Raw genomic sequence first — 20001 nt, 5'->3', positions numbered from 1 at the left:
GACCCAAAGAATGGTAGTCTGGTACCCATTTGGACAAACTGTTGGCAGAAATGTTTATATTACGAATAAATTGATGCAGTTGAGTCTGATCCGCCATTTTCTTGACGGTTGATACACACAAATTTCAATATTTTATAATTTTTGTGACGATTTGGATAATATAAGGACCAGACTACCATTCTTTAGGGCCTCTTGGACATGTCCCTCAAATTTTATTGCATTCTGCGTCTAGGGATTTTTCGAGGAATTGTCGATAAAGTTTTCGACGCTCGCATCACCTTAAACGCCATCTTAGTTATTGCATCCAACTAACGGCATGTTATCAGTTTATGTATGTCAACCCGTTTAACCAGAGGTTAAAAATAAATACAATATAATCTATTTCGTAAAAGTATGAATACTGTGTAAAAACCATATTTCTCTATCATAAATATATTATTTTCATTTGTTTTATTCGCCCGTATGCAAAAAATTCTTTTCGCTTTACAGGTGTAATAAAACCGAAGGCGGATAAAATTAACCCTCTATTATTCAAAATGGCATGTCGTGTATTTTCTGTGATACGCACTAATAATGATATTAAAAAGTGTTTTAGGTAAGCTTTGATTCATTTTCCTGAAAATTTAGATATTAGGTTAGAATCTTACAATTGTATGTAATTCGAAAAATGTAATTAGATTCCGTTTCTTAGTTTAACGAAAAGATTTGCTGCTGGAGGTTCAAGTAAAACTAGTCAAGGAAATGAAACAAGTTTAACATTACCTAAAAATAATGAGGAGGCATTTATGGAGAAAGATGAAGTGTTATATAGGGATGCTATGAAAGCTACAGTTACAGTATCTTCGGTAGAAGATGTTGGATTGGTCTCAGGTGTTCCGGAAGATCATATAAAAACTCGTAAAGTTCGTATTTTTTGCCCTCCAAAAAATGCTATGCAATCTGGAACAAACAATATTCATTTTTGGCAAATAGACTTTGATACTCGCGAACGTTGGGAAAATGCCCTGATAGGATGGACATCGACGTGAGTATAATTAAGAATTTTGTTGTTTATTATCAATCTTTACCTAACATTAGGTTTTCTCCCATAGAGGTGATCCTATGTCCAATCTCAAGGTGGAATTTGCTACAGAACAGGAAGCCATTGCACACTGTGAAAAAATGGGATGGGACTATTATATTCAGAAGCCAAACGTTAACAATCCTAAGCCTCGTAACTATGGCTCTAATTTTGCATGGAATAAGCGTACTAGAGTATCGACTAAATAAAAAATGATTTGTTAGGGAAGGATAACTATAGCACTGTATATAGCTCTATATATTTAATTGTTCTTGTATGTAAGATATTAAGCGGTAAATAAATTTTTACAAGAACATATTATAAACAAACGAAGTATTTTATAAGAATAATATTACACAATTTGAAGAAATTCAATTGATAAATTCCACAATTTATTTTTTAGCAATATTTATATAATATCATCCTTATATGGTTAACATTCTTATTATTCACCTCGTTTATTATTAATATTATTAGTATTTATAATATAACATCAGATTTAATTAGACTGTATATTTTAAAATTCAGTATTTGCTTGCTCATATTACCTTATAAACTATATCAAGCATTGTCGTTATCACAAAGAAAAAATGTAATTGATTAATAGTAGATCAGAAATTGCAGAAGAAAAGATATTTCTAAGTGTAAACGTGTGAATTAATCGTACGTGAAATGAAAATGCTTGTTGTAGCACTACTAACGAGGTTTCAAAAAACCATTGTTATATAGAATTTGAAAACTTCAATTAGAATTAACGTGTATGGAAGAACAATGCTTGAGTCTTTGTTTATAAATTTATGTGACAAAACGGTCGTTTTTGCAGACTAACGAGGATCATTAATCTATTTACAAGTTTGATCTAAAGGAACGTTTCACTGCTCTTTCATTGAAATTTTCTTTGTCTGACGAATCATTGCAACGCTAATGTAATATTTTCTGCTCTGTCTGTTTGCCTGCTCCTTCGTTATCCTTCCCTCGGCCCCCATTTTCATTCTTTTCATTGTTCTTATAATTTTCATCATTGTCAGATGTTTTAAACGTTAAACTTATTCTTTCTCATCTATGGTCAATTTTCTAACAGTAGAATAATTTCAATACTAAGCTAAAATTGAAATTATTAATTATCAACGATAGAATATTCACCGTTAAGGATAAACGATACCAATTATTTTGAAATTGTTACGTTTAAGATTACGAAAAGCAAATCTTGCAAAAACGTAGAAGAAAAGAAAAAAGCTAATTGCTTTCACGATATCGATTGTCATTGACCCTGTACCAATAAATGTTTATCATTTATCATTATTTATTAATAAATTTTTCATTAATTTAACGCTTTTTTCTTTTCACTCAAACGATAGAACGTTCGATTATCTTTTTTTTTCTTTTTTTCTTTTATACATATTATTGTATTATACTGCGTGAACAATATTGTCACTTTGATTATTTTTTATCAAAAAACGTGAGAAACGTTGAACGAACTGGAACGAACGACCAACTAAACGATCAATCGTACGTGCCAGCATTTTTTTCTTTTAAAGAAAAAAGCTATAAATTGCAATAATAATTGAATAATTACTCAAGTGCAACCTGACAGTGTGTTTTAAGTACGCGGTAGGCATTTTGAGCAGACTTTATCCTATCGAATTTTTATTCACACAACACGCACGCAGCACGCAGACACGCAGAAAAATGCGCAGAAAAGCTATAATATCTAAAAAAATTGTCGGGTTCCCACAGGATACCCGATCGTGATTGTACAATTTATTTATTTTTTTTTTTTTTTCTTTGGAATTTCACTATCCTCAGGTATTGGGATAGCAAGGTCATGTATGTCCAGTCTCTTGTGTTTTGGTATATTTATAAGTACCTATAGTATTCTAGACGTATCGCGTGTAAACACGTCAGTTACGAATTAAGTACAATATATTTATGCCTTTAATTGACATGATGCATACATTTACGCTTCGTGTCCTGCAAAAATCACATTTCTGGAATTGGATTTCTTTTTTTCTTTTCAAAAAACATTCAATTTTGCTCTTGGTTGAATTTCTATTCGTATGATTCATTAACATTTCTTCTTTTTTTTTTCACATGATCCTCGATGCTATATTATCTTGTAATTAACACGCGAAAAACAGATTTATCCAAGCATTAAGCATCAAATGCTAAACTCTAAAAGTAACGTACCGTCGTACGTTCTAGCAAGAGGTTTACATAAATTTAACTCGTACCATTTTTCCTCGTACGAATACATTTCTTTTTTTTAATATGAAAATCTAATATACATGTTTATACTTCTGTATATGTATATTAACTCACAATCGTTTTTTGTTTTTGTTTTTTTTTTTTCTTCTAATAGGCACTAGAGGTCGACAAGAGGTCGTGGCGTGTTAATGGCAATAATTATTTGTGAAAAGGAAAATTGAAAAAGGTAAAGATGAAAATCTATCCTCATCTAAATCAATAAGTTTTCTGTTCTTATATGAGAGATCTAAATACTAAATAAACAACTAAAGACGGACTGATAAGGTTACAGTAAAAATGTAACTAATTACTACAAAATTCGTTGTTCCTTTCTCTCATTTTTTTTTTTGTCTTCTTTTTTATACTTTGTGCTCTTTCCCATCATCTCTATCACTTTCTTTCCCTCTCCTCCTCTTCCTTTCCTTTTTTTTTTTTAAATCTCAGCTTTCAATTTTATGTTATATGCACAGCTGTTTGCGATACATGTTCCTTCGTTACTTTGTTGCACAAATTTAAGACGAAAAATTATGTCAAACGCGAAAATTATTTATACATATTCATACCATAGCCAACTTTTGAATATTCGATCTATTATCGATATGTATATCATTCGATACAGTGAACAAAATTTAAAAATGAACAAGAAACGAACAATTTCTGTATATTATTCGAATTAATTACCTATATTATTCAAATAAAAGAATATTCGTAATTTTCGAATAATTTTCGTTTTATTTGTAATTATCATTCGAATAATATGTGCAATTATTCGTACAATCTGTCAAATTAAATTCGTTCCGTATTTAAAACACATAACGCGAAAAAACATTAAAGGGGCGTAGCTACCTCTTCTGAACATGATCCAGCGTTCAATAATATTAACAATAACCAACAATATTTGTATATTATTTAACAGATATCTTATTCTGTTGCTCGCTAGCGATCGACTTCACGTTTTCCACTTAAATGTAGAAATTAAAAAAGATGTAGAAAATTGTACTTGTAAAAATTTGTGAGTAAATTCATGTGCAAGTAATTATTTATCCTTATTTTAATTTGTGCAAGATTAAACAAAGAAATGGTGTACATTTGCTTTGATATTAATTAAGAAGAAAATATTGACTTGAAAATATTGATTAATGGAAAGCTTAATATCGATCACTAAGCTGTTCAATGGAACGTGTCCAGAAGAAAAAGCTTTTTTTTTTCTCTTTTCTCTTTTCTAAAAGGTACAGGACGAATCTCACAAAATTGTACGTAAGTACGCCATAATGTAAGCATGTAACCTCATTACGTATTAGGAATACTGTAATGTGAATAACTTTTTCGGTTAAGCCGAACCTCCACATATACATTAATGTTCTACGTTAACTGGCATCGCACAGGAAGTCGATAGCGATACTGGTAAAGCTACATTATTATTTTTTGTTTTTTTTTTTTCTCATTTTAAAAATGTGAAGAAACAGTGATATAACATCGTTATAACATAATCGTTCATTATTTTGGAAAATTCGCGCGTAGTTTTCCTCTTTCCATCTTCTCTTTCCCTCTCTTTTCCTTGTCCTTCTCGTATTTTTCCTTCAAAACAATTATAAATTAAAAATTCTATACTATTCGAGGCAGTATTATTCTCTATTTTTTCATTGTAACTATTATTAATTTGTCTCATTAATATAGCGAGTAGATTCGTGAATCTAATCCAGTGATTTAAGTGAAAAAGGGATCGGAGTTTTCAAGCATATCTCGTTAAATTGGTCCAATCGCTTTCTTAAAATTGTGGTAGAAGAATCTCGGTATCGAATCAATTTCAAATATTCGAGCTATACTTTCGATTTGAATATTATACCTTTACCGCGTAAGGAAAAAGATTTTAAGCTCGTTACCGAACGATCGTTAAAAGATTAGAGTTATTCGCTAAAGGTGCGCGGATCGTCCCGAGTTACCAGAACTTTCGGACGGGATGGAAAACTATTAAACTCTGCCCATTTATCACAAACGAATAAATAAATAAATAAATAAACAAATATCACAGTATCGAGATCTCGCCAAGAATTTTCCGTTCCGTCACCATCCAAAGTTCGGGATCACGCGGGCTCCTATTATTCACTATTATAGGATTCAAAATGGCTACCAAGATATTGCTTTTCTAAGAAGAGAAAGAAAGGTATACTCGTGTCGTATTTGGTGTCGTTCGGATAAAATTGAAATATAAGAATAAATACGTTTATAAAGTTACAAAGTGTAGATAGATTGTAAGAAATAATTGTCAAAAGTATTCTAATACTTCAAGTGAATCCTTTCCAATATGTTCTAGATGGAAACAGTGAAAGGATTCCGAGATGAAAGATGAGATAAGGCAACCACGTCAAAGAAAGGGGGAGAGGAGAAGGAACCGGATTAAGTATCGAGGTTACCCGTAACGCGATAACAAAACTTGCTGGCTTTTCAAGCCTAGCCTCTCTCTCTCTCTCTCTCGTTATACACTGATATTCGAAAAGGGGTTGTGTTTGTTGAGCGTTTAAATGGTCTAAGATCAACTAGCATTTTCCGGTTGCGTGTCTCGGTATTCTTCGCTCTCTCTGTGAACGAGAACATGTACGACCGTAGCGGCGGATTGTCGTCTAAGGAGTGCTGGTCTCGAGGGTGGCGCTGTATTCTCTGGACTGGGTTCCGTGACAAGTATGCTTACGTCGGTTGATTCGATTGGCAGCGGGGCTGGTTCAGTAGCTGGTTGATGTTTCTTTCGAAGGCTACCGCAACGTCTGCTAAATGCTTCTTTGATATCGCGATGTAACGTGTTCAGAGAGAGCGTTGTGACACTCGGTGGAAGTGATCTGCGCTTCGTAGGAAGACTTGGAACTTCCTCGTCGGGATAACTTTCAACGGCATCTTGTCGGCCGAGGGTCGGTCCCGCGATCGATCTACAAATAATCGTATAATCATCGTTTATAATCTTATCTTGTTGGAAATTTGATACATGATAGAAATTGAATTGATCCGCAAACCTGGCGTGTAGATCGGAGGAAGTAGCACTAGCATTAGAGGAACCGACAAACGATTGCTGTTCGGTGGTTGGTGAGGGACGGGATACGGTCAGAGCAGGAGGAGGCAGGTCCTCATGAGTACCGGTGGCGCCGGAGAGCAACAGCAGAGGCAAATTTGGAAAAAGCCATGCCGAAGCGGCACCGAGCTCGCTGAAATCGCTGGCGTCGCTGGCCCTCGAGGACTTGCGGCTACTGGCACGGCTACCTCTATGTACATGCAAAAAAGCCGATACTTTGCCACTCCATCCACCCCCGCCCCTACCCTCATTCCCAACACCAGGGCTTGACGTTTGGGTCTGTGAATCCACCTCTTGAGCAACCCTTTCGCGTTCCTTCTTTGCCCTAAACATCGTTAAGTACACGTTATTTTGATCAATAACACAACAACTTTAATCGTAAGAAAATATATACACTCACATTATATAATCCCTGATAGTACTCTGTATCAATCTAGCAGCTTTGTCCTGACGTTTCCACATTCTCGTTGAAGAAACAATTTCAAGTTCTTTACGAGTAGGAAATTGTTTCTTGAACTTGATGTCCATCTGTTCCTGTAACTTTCGGAAATCCTCGGACTCCTCGACGTGTCCAAGAACGTGCTTGACAAGTGCGTGCAGAATGTCCAGACAATGAATCTTATTACCCTTAGCGATAGGAAGATTGAAGCTAACCAACGCAACCATGTTGGGCTTCGATATTCCTAATGGTGGGTCTAGGCTCGCTATGAAATCGCTTAATTGCGAAAAGTTTATGAACTGTGTTGCGTGCGGATCATACCTACGAACCAACCATCGTTACATAATATTACTACACTAGTCAAACAGCTACAAATTAAAACGAAAAACTATGTATATGTATATGTATATATATATTAATATATGTACACAATTAAGATAAAAATAATGGATTCTTACTTGGACCATCGGATGTAGAACATTTCTAAATCATCCTCGACGATACCGATCTCTTCTTCCTGATGGGCCTGATTAAAGTTTTCAAGAATGATGGCGATATACATATTGATTACGATCATGTAACTGATTATGATAAAGGAAGTAAAGTAAGTTATTGCCAAGAGAGGATATCCGCAATTTCCGTTCATTTGTCGGCTAGTCGGAGTCGGATCGCAATCTGGTGGTTGTACCATCAGAGACTCTAAGACGTCGTTCCAACCGGCTGATGTCATTAACCGAAATAATAATTGCATGCTTCTACCGAAAGTTTCGAAATTTACCTAAAGAAAGAAGAAAGAAAGAAATAGAACGGGATAGACCGGCAAAGATCCGTACATAAAAAGACTTTCAAATAGATAAGAAGATAAGAAAAGTTACGTTGTAAAAACGTATAATTTAGACTTGAATTGATTCTTACCATATCGTCAAGAGCGCCTTGTTTCTTAACATGACCAAAGACCGACATGCCGATAATGGCATAAATAAATGTAATCAAGGCTAAAAGGGCACCGATGTTGAACAGCGCTGGAAGACTGACCACCAGAGCGAAGAGTAGTTTTCGAATACCTTTAGCGGCTTTGATTAGCCTCAAGATTCGACCGATTCTGAACACTCTCACGACTCGCAGGAGCGTCGGGGACACAGGAAAGTCTACCATAATATCCTCCATTAATATTCCTAAAATCGAAGCGAGTACCAGAAGGAAATCGAACAGATTCCACGGTACGGTGAAATAATGATATCGAAGTCCTATTATCTTAACGATCGCTTCTAATCCGAATACCGTCGTGAAAAATGCGTTCGACACTTCGAGGACGAAGAAAATCGGATGCGGCTGACCGTAATGCTCGATTCCCATAGTCAGCATGTTTAAGAATATCAAAATAAAAATTGCTATTTCGAATCTGTAAAATAACAAGAAAGAAAAATATTGGAATTGTTTCACAGGTTCATAGGATAGGTATTAGATAGACAATATAGTATAGGTGAATTCGATTTACCTGCGGGAATTTGATAGGTCGTAAAACATTGCGAGGATTTGATTCATCGGACGCTTGATCACTTTTTGCGGCTTTTTACGGCCGAGCTTTTTCATGGCAGTGTAGTAGTGCTTTTGACTTTCGGTCAAAAACATTTCTAGCACCCCACCTTCGTACTGTAAATAGGAATGTAAAAAAGAAAAGAACATAACGGGATCGTAGGAAGGAATACGTTTTATCCATTGTCTAAATATCAATTTTCTTATTTCCACGCGACACCTACCTTTTTCTTCAACATGTTAAAGTTGTCTATAATAACTCCGATAAATAGATTCAGTGTAAAAAAAGAGCCGCAAACGATGAATATCACAAAGTACAAATACGCGTAGATATTTGCTTCTCTTTGAGGCTGAAGATCTACCCCTCTTGCATCTACTGCGTCCTGCATTACCTCCATCCATCCCTCGAACGTGGCTACTTGAAATAGGGCCAAGTACGCTATCCCAACGTGATCAAAAGTGATTTTACTATTTTCCCACGAGTAATTTTTTCGCAGACAATCGTCCCTCGTATCAACGATCTATGAATCAATTATTTATATTCGAATTTTACGTACAAAACCAGGTGCCGCGTTATGTATACTGTGCTTTTTAGATGTTCTCGTATACTCACCGATATATCTAACAATTCACCGTACTCGTCAACGCATTTAAAAAATTTCCCGCCAAAAAATTGTACACCCATTATAGAAAATATCAGCCAGAACACGAGACAGACGAGGAGCACGTTGAATATACTAGGTATCGCATACATCAACGCGTTCACTACGATCTAGCAAATAAAAAAAAGAATACAGTACTTTCTAGTTTATCAAGCTCTTTGAAAAATCTGCTATAGTGATTTTATTATTGGGGATGTGCTGGTTGCAGGGATTAGGGGCCTCGGGTCGGATCGGAGAAGATCGGGCGAGATCGGGCGGGATCGGGCGGATAACCCGAAAGCATCTTTTCCCGCTCGATTCCGTCCGATTTCAACGATCTGACTCGCGGCTCGGATCAGGTTAGGTTGATTCTCTATTAACTTGTAGTCTACCAAGCTTACCCTCATGCCTTGCCATCTCGATATCGCTCGCAATGGTCTCAGTGCTCGTAGAGTTCTTAAAGATCTTAACACTTTCAAATTTTCGTTCTCTTCTATCAACAGACTAAATGTTGATACCTGTTCAAGAAAAAATGCCAAGATGTTCGCGTATTCTTTTTAACAGATGATTTAATATACTACTCCTACTCTAATATTATCTATCTATCTGTCTAATGAAAATAAAGCATACCATAAGCTTAATGAAAGAAACAAAGGTAAATACTATATTCTGCAAGAAATTAATTGAGTAATTACTTATGTTGTTTGGATACAATTAAGCTGGATCATAAAGATGCATCAGATGTTGAGGCAAAGTGATAAGTGAAATATATTGAAGGTAATGGAATGATAACGATGGATTTTTAATTTCTTTCAAGGTTCTCCTTGAATTGAACTGTGATAATTAAAAAGCGTGTGAGAGAAATGGGGTCCAGGTGCATTAGAAGCAACGTATTAATTTTGCACGTACCTGAATCCGTAAGGCGACACGTATAAACAATTCAGAAAAGAAACGCATAGAAAATGAAGAAAGTAGTGACGGTAAACAGCGAAATCGTAATTACGATGGTTACGATTGGCGGAAACGAAAAATTCTCCATGCAGCAACGATGGATATTAGATTTATATCACATGCGCTTACACGCATATACATATTGCTTGCACACATATATATCCAAACAGACATACACACCATGTACAATCAGATGCAATATAGGCTTTTTATAATTAAAGGGAAGTGTAAAAGAAGAAGCTCGCCATTTGTCTTTGATCTTAGGAGAAATCAAGATTCCAAAACAAACTCTCTGACGCGAGCTCTGAAAAAAGGCCCCTTCAAATATATGACATAAAAAAAGTAGCTCAAATAAAATTTATAAAATTAACATTAAACCTTGTATAACTAATTTAGATTTGCATTTACATTGATTAATATTCAAATCGTCTTATGGGGGGCCCTAGGGGGACGCCTAGTCTGCTTAGACCCAGGGCCGGCCCTGCGCTTCTATTTTCAGGATTTCCAAAAGTTTTGGAACTTGACTTCCTTTACTTGGGAAAGTCTAATCTACGTTTATGTATAAATAACATTGGGAAACAAGACAAACGGTGGGGTACTTCCTCTTCTCCATTTCCCTTTAACTAAACCATGCCTAAGTTCCACGTGATTGTACATAGAAAATCAATTCATTTCTCGTATGTAACAGCTCTACTTACAAAAACGATTATAAAATCCAAGATAGTCCAAAAACTGGTGAAATATTTGCAGAAACCCAGAGCTAGCCACTTGAGTAACATCTCAATACTAAAAAGCGCACAGAAGCCAAGATTGGTCCAATAGAGAATTTTCTTCAAAAAAGGATTATCATCTAGATAAATATCTTCGAAACAAAGTGTTATGGAGGATGCAAAAATGAAAACCAATATCATCCATTCAAAGCCAGGTGTATCAACGACCGATAGAACTATCGTTCGTAGTCTGATCCATTTTTTGCCGATAGTCGTTGCAACGCATCGTTCGATGCAGGTACACCTAAACATATAACATTTATCATTGTTAAAAATCATGCAATAATGAAAAGAAAAATGAAAAAACGATAAGGGAGTAAGGAGGAACGAGACAAATTTGTTTCTTACTTCTGGTAACACTGTCGTGGAAAACAATCTTGCGGTTCCTTACGACGATTGTTCCTTCCAAAACCAGGAAACGATCCCATACCATCAATGTACTTTCCTTTACTGTCTCTTCTACCACCAACGGTCAGTTCGTCTACGTAACTAACCAGTGCATGCCATGGTCGTTTTGGTACACGATCTTCGCGTTTTGGAAAAGGATCCTCTTGAGGTAGCATCGCTATTCTTTCCTCAGCCGGTGCTTTAGTCGACGAATCTTTTGTAATCTCGTGCTCTTGATATTCCTCTAAATTACTTTCCTTCGATTCGGTTTCTTTTCTTCTGTTCGAATTACCTTGGTCGCCGTGCGATTCCTCGGCTCGTTCCTCTTCGTCCTCCTCCTCCTCCTCCTCCTCCTCCTCATCCTCGTCTTTCTCCCATTGTTCGTATTTCTGCTTCTCCAACTGAGACTGAGAGTACACCGAGTCGTAAGTAAAAACAGGCTGATTTAAACTTTCTTGATAAGATCTATTGTATACGTTATCTTTTGGAAGGCTGAGCACAGTCTCTTGAATAGCGTAGTTAGTCTCGTTGTCGGATCTATCCATAACGCGTCGCACAATCTTTTCCAAACGTGCATCCTCGCCTCTGCTCTTCGTACCGCCTTGGGCAAAACGCGAGCATTTGTTCTTACGTATGATGGAACGTATGCGATCGAACGATCTGGCGAGTTTCGAGTCTTCGCCGACTTCCTCTTTCTTCTGTTTAAGCTCCTCCGAGTTGAAACTGTTGAGCAGCAAAGCAAGGAAGAGATTCAGTACCATAAAATTACCCATGACAAGAGCTGGCAAAAATATGGCGAAACAAGCCTCGGGTCCGTCTTCCTCTTCCGCTCGCATGCAATCCCACAGAGGCTCGATCCATTCGCCGCAAAGTATACGAAATATCATCATGAACGAATGAAAGAAATCGTTGAAGTTCCAACGCGGTACCGGGTCCGGATAAAACTTGTCCAATGTATAGTCTTTGCTGAACAATTGCATACCGATCACGGCGAATATGTAGATCACGATCACCAAAACCAGAGTCAGGTTTCCAAGTGCACCGATCGTCGAGATGATGATACTTAGGAGGACCTTCATCGTCGTCCATGACTGGGCCAATTTTAATACTCGAAGAAGTCTCAGTCCGCGTATCACTGAGAGACCGTCTACCAGCTCGAAGGTAAGATCTATCAGAGACGCTGACACTATTATCAAATCGAAATTGTTCCATCCGTTGGCAAAGAAATCTTTGCTCAACGCTAACAGCTTCAGTAAACATTCAAAGGTGAAGATACTGGTGAACACTTTGTTGCCGATGTTCAGAGCCTGTCGTATAGACTCGCTCATCCCGTGGTGTTCCATCGCCAGGAAACCGGTGTTCAGGACGATGCACAGCGTGATCGTTAACTCGAATAGCGGATCTCTCACTACCTAGATACGAGTCATTGGTCAATCGAGAGTCAACGGGTTTGATTTTTGCTTTCGCATGCATCAAGCTTTTCTATCGGATGGTATGGGACAGATGTTTAACCCTTTCGCTCCAGACTGTTTAAAAAATATTAGATTTTAAAAGTATGCGATAATTCGCGTCGGTCACGTTCAAATTACGCGTGAAATGAGCGCTCGAATCCCTTCGGCGAGCCTCGGGAACGTTCGGCAAATTTCGACAAAGATCGCCGAACGTTGCGGCGGCGAAGACGAAATTCAATCAGTCCGTTTCCGACGCTGGTACCGGTAACACGTGCAGCTCTACGTTTCGTTTTCTCCAGCGAATCAAATATATATTTATCTTCGTACGTATACCTTAGAGCGAATGAGTTAAAATACGAAAAAAAGAGATGCAAACTGTGTAACGAATATCGAACTTGCCGAATACTTGCGTTCATTTCGAAGACATTCCTCTGTCCACGATACTTTCTGACATACCTACCTTATATAAACAATTCTGAAATCGTAGCCAACCCTCGTAATCTACACAGCATTGAATACACTTCTCGCAATTTCTATCAGGAAGATCATCTATGCACAAACAACGTGTTATTAGAAATCTTGCGAATCGTTCAAGTACAGTCGTGCCACGATATCTACGTTATAAAATTAAATTGAAACTGTGGCACGACTGTACGAATAACGAATAAAATTTACTATCGTACCTAAAATAACAATATGCGACAAATACTCTGGGGGCAGGGTGTACATTTGTTTCTTTGTTTTCACACCGTTGCACTTGAACACTCTGATCTCTCGCGTAGTTCCGGTACCGAGAGAAGCAGAAACGTTTGTAGGGGCACGAAAACCACCGGAACGGGAAGGTTGTGATTTTTCTCGGTCACCTTCGGTCTCGTTATTGATACCGTTTCTCGTTCCGGTACTAGATTCGGCATTGGCATCGCCATTATTGTTAGTAGGTACTCTCTCGTGCCAGTCGGATCTAGATTCTTTATTGTCCCGCCTATCGTGTTCCTCTACAGACGTTACGTCGTCGGCATCGTGGTCGTCGACCACCCCTGAGTCGTCCAACGACGATTGTTGATTACTGTTGTTGCTTGCCTGACGAGAATGGAGCATCCCACGATTCGGTGCCAGCCTGTGAACGGTATTGTTCTCTACCGTTCGTGGGCTGACGTTTTGGAGAGCTAAATGAGATGGTCGGACATTCGAATGCCTTGGACTTGGACTCGGGCTCGGTGTTACCGATCTAATTAAACGAGAGAATCATGAGAAAATAAAAATCTAAGCAGGCTTTATATTATCCCAAGTTGTACCTGCTTGGCACAGAACCGCTTCTATCTTGACCAGACGAGCTGGAGCCAACGTTGCTTCTTCCACGTCTTCTTCTTCGCGTTTTCTTACGCGTGTAACTACTTAGAAGAACGCCTTTCCTAGCATCTAATTTCTTTTGTTTCTCTTTAGCAAGTGTCTTGACGTTGATTTTTGTCGGGTCGAAACTAAACGTCGAGTCCTCGCGATGGTCGGTTAAATCTTTCCGTCTTTCCTACAAGGTCGGGCGCACATTGAAATATTTGGAATATCATCTAAGAGAAAATCATGAAATTTATCTTATACCTCGTTCGTTATTTCGGCTTCCTCTTCGTAGCTCAGTGCAACGACCGCGAGCATTAGATTGATTAAATAAAATGAGCCAAAAAACACGACCACCGTGAAGAACGAGACGCTGATAGGTCCGCACGCCGACAATACCTGAAAGACATCGTGCAGATGCGTGACACAGGTAGAGTATGCCATCGGTTTTCAATGGTTTCATTGTTGAAGGAAGGTATACCTTATTGTAGACGTCTTCCCAGTAGTCCAATGTAATCAACTGAAAGGTGGTGAGCATTGACCACAGGAAGTTGTCGAAATTTGTATACCCGTGATTTGGATTTGGGCCAACGCAAAGGCAGATATAGCTCTCGTTGCAGTGCCTGAAAGGTGAAGTTTCTTTGTGTTATAAAATCGAGATGTCATATCAGGTTAGTTGGCTGTCACGAACGAAATTTGGCTAACCTGGCGCCAGTTGCGTTACCGCAAATTATTGGTTCTTCATCTTCGTTGAATGCCCAGTTGGATGAGTTCCAAGTCCACCTGTAGACGAGACAAGATACTGGTTAATGCCTCTCGAGGCTCAACAAGCTATTGTTTTTTTTTTTTTTCTTTTTCAAGCGTGTTCATCAGGTTGCTACATATCAAACGTCTGACACGATTCGACGACACTGTTCTAATATTAATTCGAAACTTAAGATCATACGTACTCGTGCCAGTCGATTTCTGTATTATTAGACTCCAAATTTTTTACACATTTGTTTCGAAGCTCGCCCATGTAAACTTGCAGGGCGAACAATGCAAAAACCATCAGACAAAAGATCGTGAGCGTCATTACCTCGGCAAGTTGCTTAAAACTATGTAACAATGCGTTGATGATGGTTTTTAAACCTGCGAAACGTGTTGAATAAACGGTTACAATTGTTCTATTTTTTTAACAGGAACAGAAAATGGTCGGAAAATGGAATGGCACTTGGAGCAAAAATTCTAGAATATTTAACCCTTTCGCTACTAACGGTGACTTTAGTCACTTGTTAAATTTCATATTTATTTTTAACTTTGGTAGAGCAGAATATTATTAAATACATTGTTATCTCTATGGTTGCCGATTTCTTGTATTCAATTTCTATTTTATTTTATATCACGAGATTATTATTTTTTAACTGCGTCTGCGTTAGGACTGCCCCGTACCGGAACAGCGCATTCGCGAGCAAGTCCGTCGTAGCGAAAAGGTTGAAAGGGTCGGAGGTATTTAGCGCAAGACGTGGAGGGGCGCCCGAAGCAGCAGATGGGAACTAGGCCGCCCTACGGGCAATTTCGATTGCATGCCTGATTTAGAGAGTTTATATTTTATATATTAAACAAGTATGAACGTTAATTTGTCGAGATTCTTACCAGGCAAAATTGAAACAGTTTTGAGGGCTCTCAAAACTCGAAATGTTCTAAGTCCAGCTAAATTTCCTACTTCCATCCCTATAGTTGCGTAGCCGCTAGTGATCACTACGAAATCTAACCAGTTCCATGGATTTCGCAGATAAGTATACTTATTGAGCACAAATCCCTTGGCTATTGATTTTATTACCATTTCGGCCGTGTATATAGCTAAGAATATATATCTGATAAAAAAAAAGGAATAAAACGTGTCATTTAGGGGTTCGATTATTTAGAAAAAGAAAGAAAAAAAAAGATGCTTACTCGGCTTCCTCGATAGTTTCCGTCATGGCGAGGAAGGCACAATTTAATATTATCGTAGCCATGACCAAGTAATCGAAGTACTGATTCGTGCTTAGGAAGATACAATACCGTCTTATAGGATTCCATGGAGAAAATATGAACCAACTGCTTGTTGCCGTAAATCTGTGAATGTAATTCTTACGAAACCTCTTCGATACCACGCAAAATGTCTGAAACATAAGACAGAAATCAAATCATTTTATAAATTACAAAGAAATTCTCTAATTCGTTCGTTTATTTATTTTTACAAAATTATAGCAGGTAGCTCTGATTATTAAAATGGCCGCCATTGTTATCGGCGGCCATTGCTTCACATATCGATAGTGCGATTTCAAACGTATGAAAGCAGGGCCGACCCTGGGCCTAGGCAGACTAGGCGGCCCTAGGGTCGCCATAAGACGATTTTGAGTCTAAGAATCAAATTAGACGCAAATTAGAATGCAAATCTAATTTAGTTATACAAGTTTTAATGTTAATTTTATCAATTTTATTTCAGGTAATTTGTCGGGGCCGGCCCTGTCTAAAAGCGTGGGTAAATAAGTCAATTCAATATTCGTTTTTATTTCCATAGAAAATATGCATAGAAAATGTAAAAATTTACCTCGTCGTATATAAAGTTGTCGATTTCCTCGAGTGGTCTACCGTAAAGCTCGGTTGGGAAAGGTTCGTATTTGTTTGGAAGCACCGCGCCATCCTCAACGGACATTCGTCTCTTCGGTTGAAAGCCATAATCCCTGACGAGTTGCACGGTTCTGTTTTCCAACCTGTCGAGACTTTCCTTCGTAAAGAGCTTCACCGTTTGCTTATTGTTTCCAGTTGGTGTCTTAATAGACGATTTACTGGTGGCAGTACCGTTTCCGGTTTCGTCCCTTCCATCGCCGGAAGAATCGCCGGCAGTTGTTACTCGAGGTGTACCGATAGGATCTACTTGAATTTCTGCGCTTCCGGAATCACCGGTTCCGGAATCGGCCGATGCGCCTGCAGCCGCTGTCAAAGGGGGTCTTAATCTTGCTACGTCCCTGAATCTCGAGGTTACCTCGTCCGCGGATTTTTCGATTACCACGTTCGATTCCGACGGCTCCTGGTGATCGATTTGCCTCGATCTACCGGTACCAGAAGCTTCCTCGCGGTCGACGATCGAAGATTCGAATCGATTCTCTGATCTCGAACGATCGTCTCGTAACGCGTATCGAAGCTCCGCGTCCAAAGAGGAAGATCGTCTATGACGCGTTTCTTCCGCGTAAGATGACAAAGGATACGAAGGAAAAATCGGCGACGGAGTTTCACTATTTTCATACTCGTTTCCCCTATACTCTGGCGGACTGAGGCCCGTGTACGGTGGTGGGGATGGCTTCTCCACCTCTGGTGGGGATATCACGTGACATTCACTAGTTTCACTGGCGGGCGATATGAGTATCGAAGCAGAAGCCGAGGGAAAAGTCGAACTACTTTCTTGACCTCGCCTACCGGCATAATCGTTATTCGATACTTTCGAATTGTCAACGTTAGATTTCATCCACGCCGTTTCATCCGAACGCGGGAACTCGAGTAGGGATCCCCGAAGAGAATACGCGTCGGTAACGCGCGCGACGCGTTCCTCGTGACGTTCCTGTTCCCTCGCGCGAATTTTTTCCGTGGACGACGACGACGATCCATGGTAATCCCTTCTAGGTCTGGATTCATAACGAAACGCGCTAGCTTCCTCTTTCCTCGATGGTTGCGGCGTTCTCGATATCCCGATCCTCGAACGATCCAAAAGCTCGAATTCTTCGGGAACGCTGGTAGGAAGGTTTAAACTTCTTTGACTTCCAATCTCTTGCGTCGATCTCTCAAGAATATCTCGCGCGGTACCATGAGATCGAGTAGTTTCTCCTGACGAGAATCGAACGGGCTCTTCTCTGAAGAGGTTCGTCGCGTAAAGGCCCGCCACTCGAGGTCGATTAGCGAAGCCATTGTCCTCGGAGCTGTTGCTCGGAGGGTTGGGAGAACCTTTATATCCCTCACGGCCAGCTTGCGAAGGTATCATTGGAATCTTTGGTTCCTCGGCTCACCGGAATTTGTAGCTTTCATTGTTGCGGATTTCCTATATAGAGCTTGTCACTTCGTTCGTTTTCCCTTAGTTACCTTCCGTTCCGCTCCTTTCGCTCCTCGACGATTTCCTAACCTGTTCCTACATTACTTTCTTCTACGTTATTTGTCCTATATAATTGAAACACATAATACTGTCTTTAAGTAGCTCTTCCTCCTTAGGATCCTTTAATATACACCACGTTATACGGTGGGAGGGCAGTTTCTTTCAATAGCTTGTTCGTGGCTCATTCGAAGTCCACGGTCTCCTCTGTTTCGACCCTCGCGAATGCTTCCTGCTGGTGGTTCTTTTGAAATTTCAAAGGATGCAGCTGCTATTGACTGAGCGCGAGCTCGAATGTGTGTCGCGGTACAGTATATAGATTCTTCTTTTTTCGTCGATGACGATCGTGCCACTGTGACGCGTTTCACCACCAAGCGATAAGAAAGTCGAAAAGTAAATCGAATCCGCAAGAAACGATTATGTGAGAAGGGAAAAAATCAGAGGGAGTGAGAGGGAGCAAGAGGCAGAAGGAGAAAAGGGAGAGCTATAAGTTGAAGCAGGAGAAACGTTGCAGGATTTCCCTTGATGTTTCGATGCGTGTTTTACTCTTAATCCGGTCTGTCCTGCGATGTCGTCCCCTCGATATCGTTCACACACGATTCCACAGTTAATTGCATTGCGACGTTTACAATGATGTCGAACAACAATAGGATGGAAAATGACACAAAATCAATCGGTTTCTTGCTGGTCACTCCGTATAGCACTGGCAGGCCATAGTTACCACCTGTTTTATCCAAAGTGTTACGAACATCTCGTCCTCGACATCGTTCGAACGAGATGACAACGATGCGACGATGAACGATACAAGGTGAGGGGAAAAAAAACGAACGAAGGTTGATAAGATAGTAGGTGTTACGAGTGAAAACAGAGACGGGACAAGGGTGAAACGTGGCCCATATGTAAATATAATTGGTGGGTGAGAAGAAGAAGCGGTAAAAAGAGGAACGGATTGATAGGAAATAAATAGACTGGGAAAAGATAGAAACGAAGATAAAGGAGAACAGGAATGGAAACCGTGGTGCACCCTTGTCATATATTGTTCAGTGAATTGTCACTCGAACAAGGGGTGTAAAGTCACAGACGTCTCCGACGAGAACTTCGACGATACTATGGACGAAGTCGATTCGTTTCGCGCGCGCGCGTATTGAACGACCGAGGGAAAACAGTCTTTCAGGTCTCTCTTTCTCTGTATAAGCGAATCTATCCTAACACGTTATTATACCTTACATGCACACGCGCATCAGGGGTTATCGCTGCCGCGAAACTAACTAGCGAACCACCAGCCTGCACGAACTCTTCTCCACTGTCGACCATTTCCCCCACCAACTACATACCAACTAACCCCTGCAGGTGATATTGCGACCAGTGAACGTCACGGATTCTACCCCGTTTCCACACGTTCCCGACACTTTTTCTCCCTTTGGGATACGTAAACAATGTTAATAATTAAACGATACCACGATTTCTTAGCAATTTGCCAACGGACCTGATTTCCATTCATAATCACCCAAATTTATTCCAAGTCACGAAAATTTTAACTACACTCGACTTTACGATCGACTCCCCACTGTTGCTTCAATTTCCGGAAATTCCGTAAAACATTTTTTTTTTCCTTCTTTTTTTTAACTATTCTCCCAATAGGTAGTAGAATAGTTACTTCAATCGAGATGAATCTTTTATTTCTTATATACATGTATGTAACACATCTGGTATTCATCAAAACTTTTTCCTTTGATCGATTTCAAATTTCAAATAAAACGTTCCACTTCCTCGGGCCATATAGCTATAACTATGAACTGTCTTTCAAATACTTATTGATTTATTCTCTAGTGCTGCATTTGCCAGATGAAATATTTGACGGGAACCTATTTTATACTAAATCGTACTTTAAAATTTGTATGTCAATGGTAGTTGCTGTTGAATTTTCATAAATGCAGTCATTTCTTCGTATAATCGTTTATGAAGAAAAACATTCGGTATTATTGCTCCTTTATGAGATATCAGTTTTACATAACATTTATTTT

General features: G+C 39.0%; 2 protein-coding genes across 5 annotated transcripts; one reads left to right on the top strand and one right to left on the bottom strand.

The window, feature by feature from the left end:
- The first annotated feature begins 267 nt into the window (after positions 1-267).
- On the top strand, positions 268-2770 carry ND-18 (NADH:ubiquinone oxidoreductase subunit 18). Of its 2 annotated transcripts, XM_034324574.2 has the most exons (4): positions 268-391; positions 490-595; positions 692-1024; positions 1092-2770. In XM_034324574.2, exons 2-4 carry the CDS (start codon positions 537-539, stop codon positions 1267-1269), a joined length of 570 nt encoding a protein of 189 aa, XP_034180465.1. In that variant the 5' UTR covers positions 268-391; positions 490-536; the 3' UTR covers positions 1270-2770. The 2 variants fall into 2 exon arrangements, with proteins under 2 accessions (XP_034180465.1, XP_034180466.1); XM_034324575.2 differs by lacking the exon at positions 268-391 and having other exon boundaries at positions 398-595.
- Positions 2771-4718: 1948 nt separating this feature from the next.
- LOC117604469 (sodium channel protein 60E) lies at positions 4719-19716 on the bottom strand. 3 transcript variants are annotated; one of them, XM_034324556.2, is made up of 22 exons: positions 16448-19716; positions 15808-16016; positions 15508-15728; positions 14823-15003; positions 14578-14655; positions 14354-14495; positions 14137-14271; positions 13836-14065; positions 13224-13768; positions 13001-13089; positions 11051-12501; positions 10631-10946; positions 9383-9499; positions 8954-9112; positions 8565-8861; positions 8303-8457; positions 7720-8206; positions 7263-7582; positions 6766-7125; positions 6310-6690; positions 5994-6225; positions 4719-4882 (listed from the first exon to the last, which is right to left on the bottom strand). In XM_034324556.2, exons 1-22 carry the CDS (start codon positions 17870-17872, stop codon positions 4802-4804), a joined length of 7611 nt encoding a protein of 2536 aa, XP_034180447.1. In that variant the 5' UTR covers positions 17873-19716; the 3' UTR covers positions 4719-4801. The 3 variants fall into 3 exon arrangements, with proteins under 3 accessions (XP_034180447.1, XP_034180446.1, XP_034180445.1); XM_034324555.2 differs by having other exon boundaries at positions 4719-6225; positions 11051-11496; positions 11566-12501; positions 16448-19715; XM_034324554.2 differs by having other exon boundaries at positions 4719-6225; positions 16448-19715.
- Positions 19717-20001: the final 285 nt, after the last annotated feature.

This window comes from Osmia lignaria, chromosome 7, assembly GCF_051020975.1.
Source record: "Osmia lignaria lignaria isolate PbOS001 chromosome 7, iyOsmLign1, whole genome shotgun sequence".
Taxonomy (NCBI): domain Eukaryota; kingdom Metazoa; phylum Arthropoda; class Insecta; order Hymenoptera; family Megachilidae; genus Osmia; species Osmia lignaria.
This window is presented reverse-complemented; position numbering and strand designations above follow the sequence as displayed.

Excerpts from the sequence above, each read along its gene's own strand:
- ND-18 (XM_034324574.2), top strand. The coding sequence starts at position 537 with ATGGCATGTCGTGTATTTTCTGTGATACGCACTAATAATGATATTAAA. Across the intron at positions 596-691 it reads GATATTAAAAAGTGTTTTAG|TTTAACGAAAAGATTTGCTG; the intron begins GTAAGCTTTGAT and ends TCCGTTTCTTAG. Across the intron at positions 1,025-1,091 it reads CTGATAGGATGGACATCGAC|AGGTGATCCTATGTCCAATC; the intron begins GTGAGTATAATT and ends TTTCTCCCATAG.
- LOC117604469 (XM_034324554.2), bottom strand. The coding sequence starts at position 17,872 with ATGATACCTTCGCAAGCTGGCCGTGAGGGATATAAAGGTTCTCCCAAC. Across the intron at positions 8,207-8,302 it reads GACCTATCAAATTCCCGCAG|ATTCGAAATAGCAATTTTTA; the intron begins GTAAATCGAATT and ends GTTATTTTACAG. Across the intron at positions 7,583-7,719 it reads AAGGCGCTCTTGACGATATG|GTAAATTTCGAAACTTTCGG; the intron begins GTAAGAATCAAT and ends TTCTTTCTTTAG.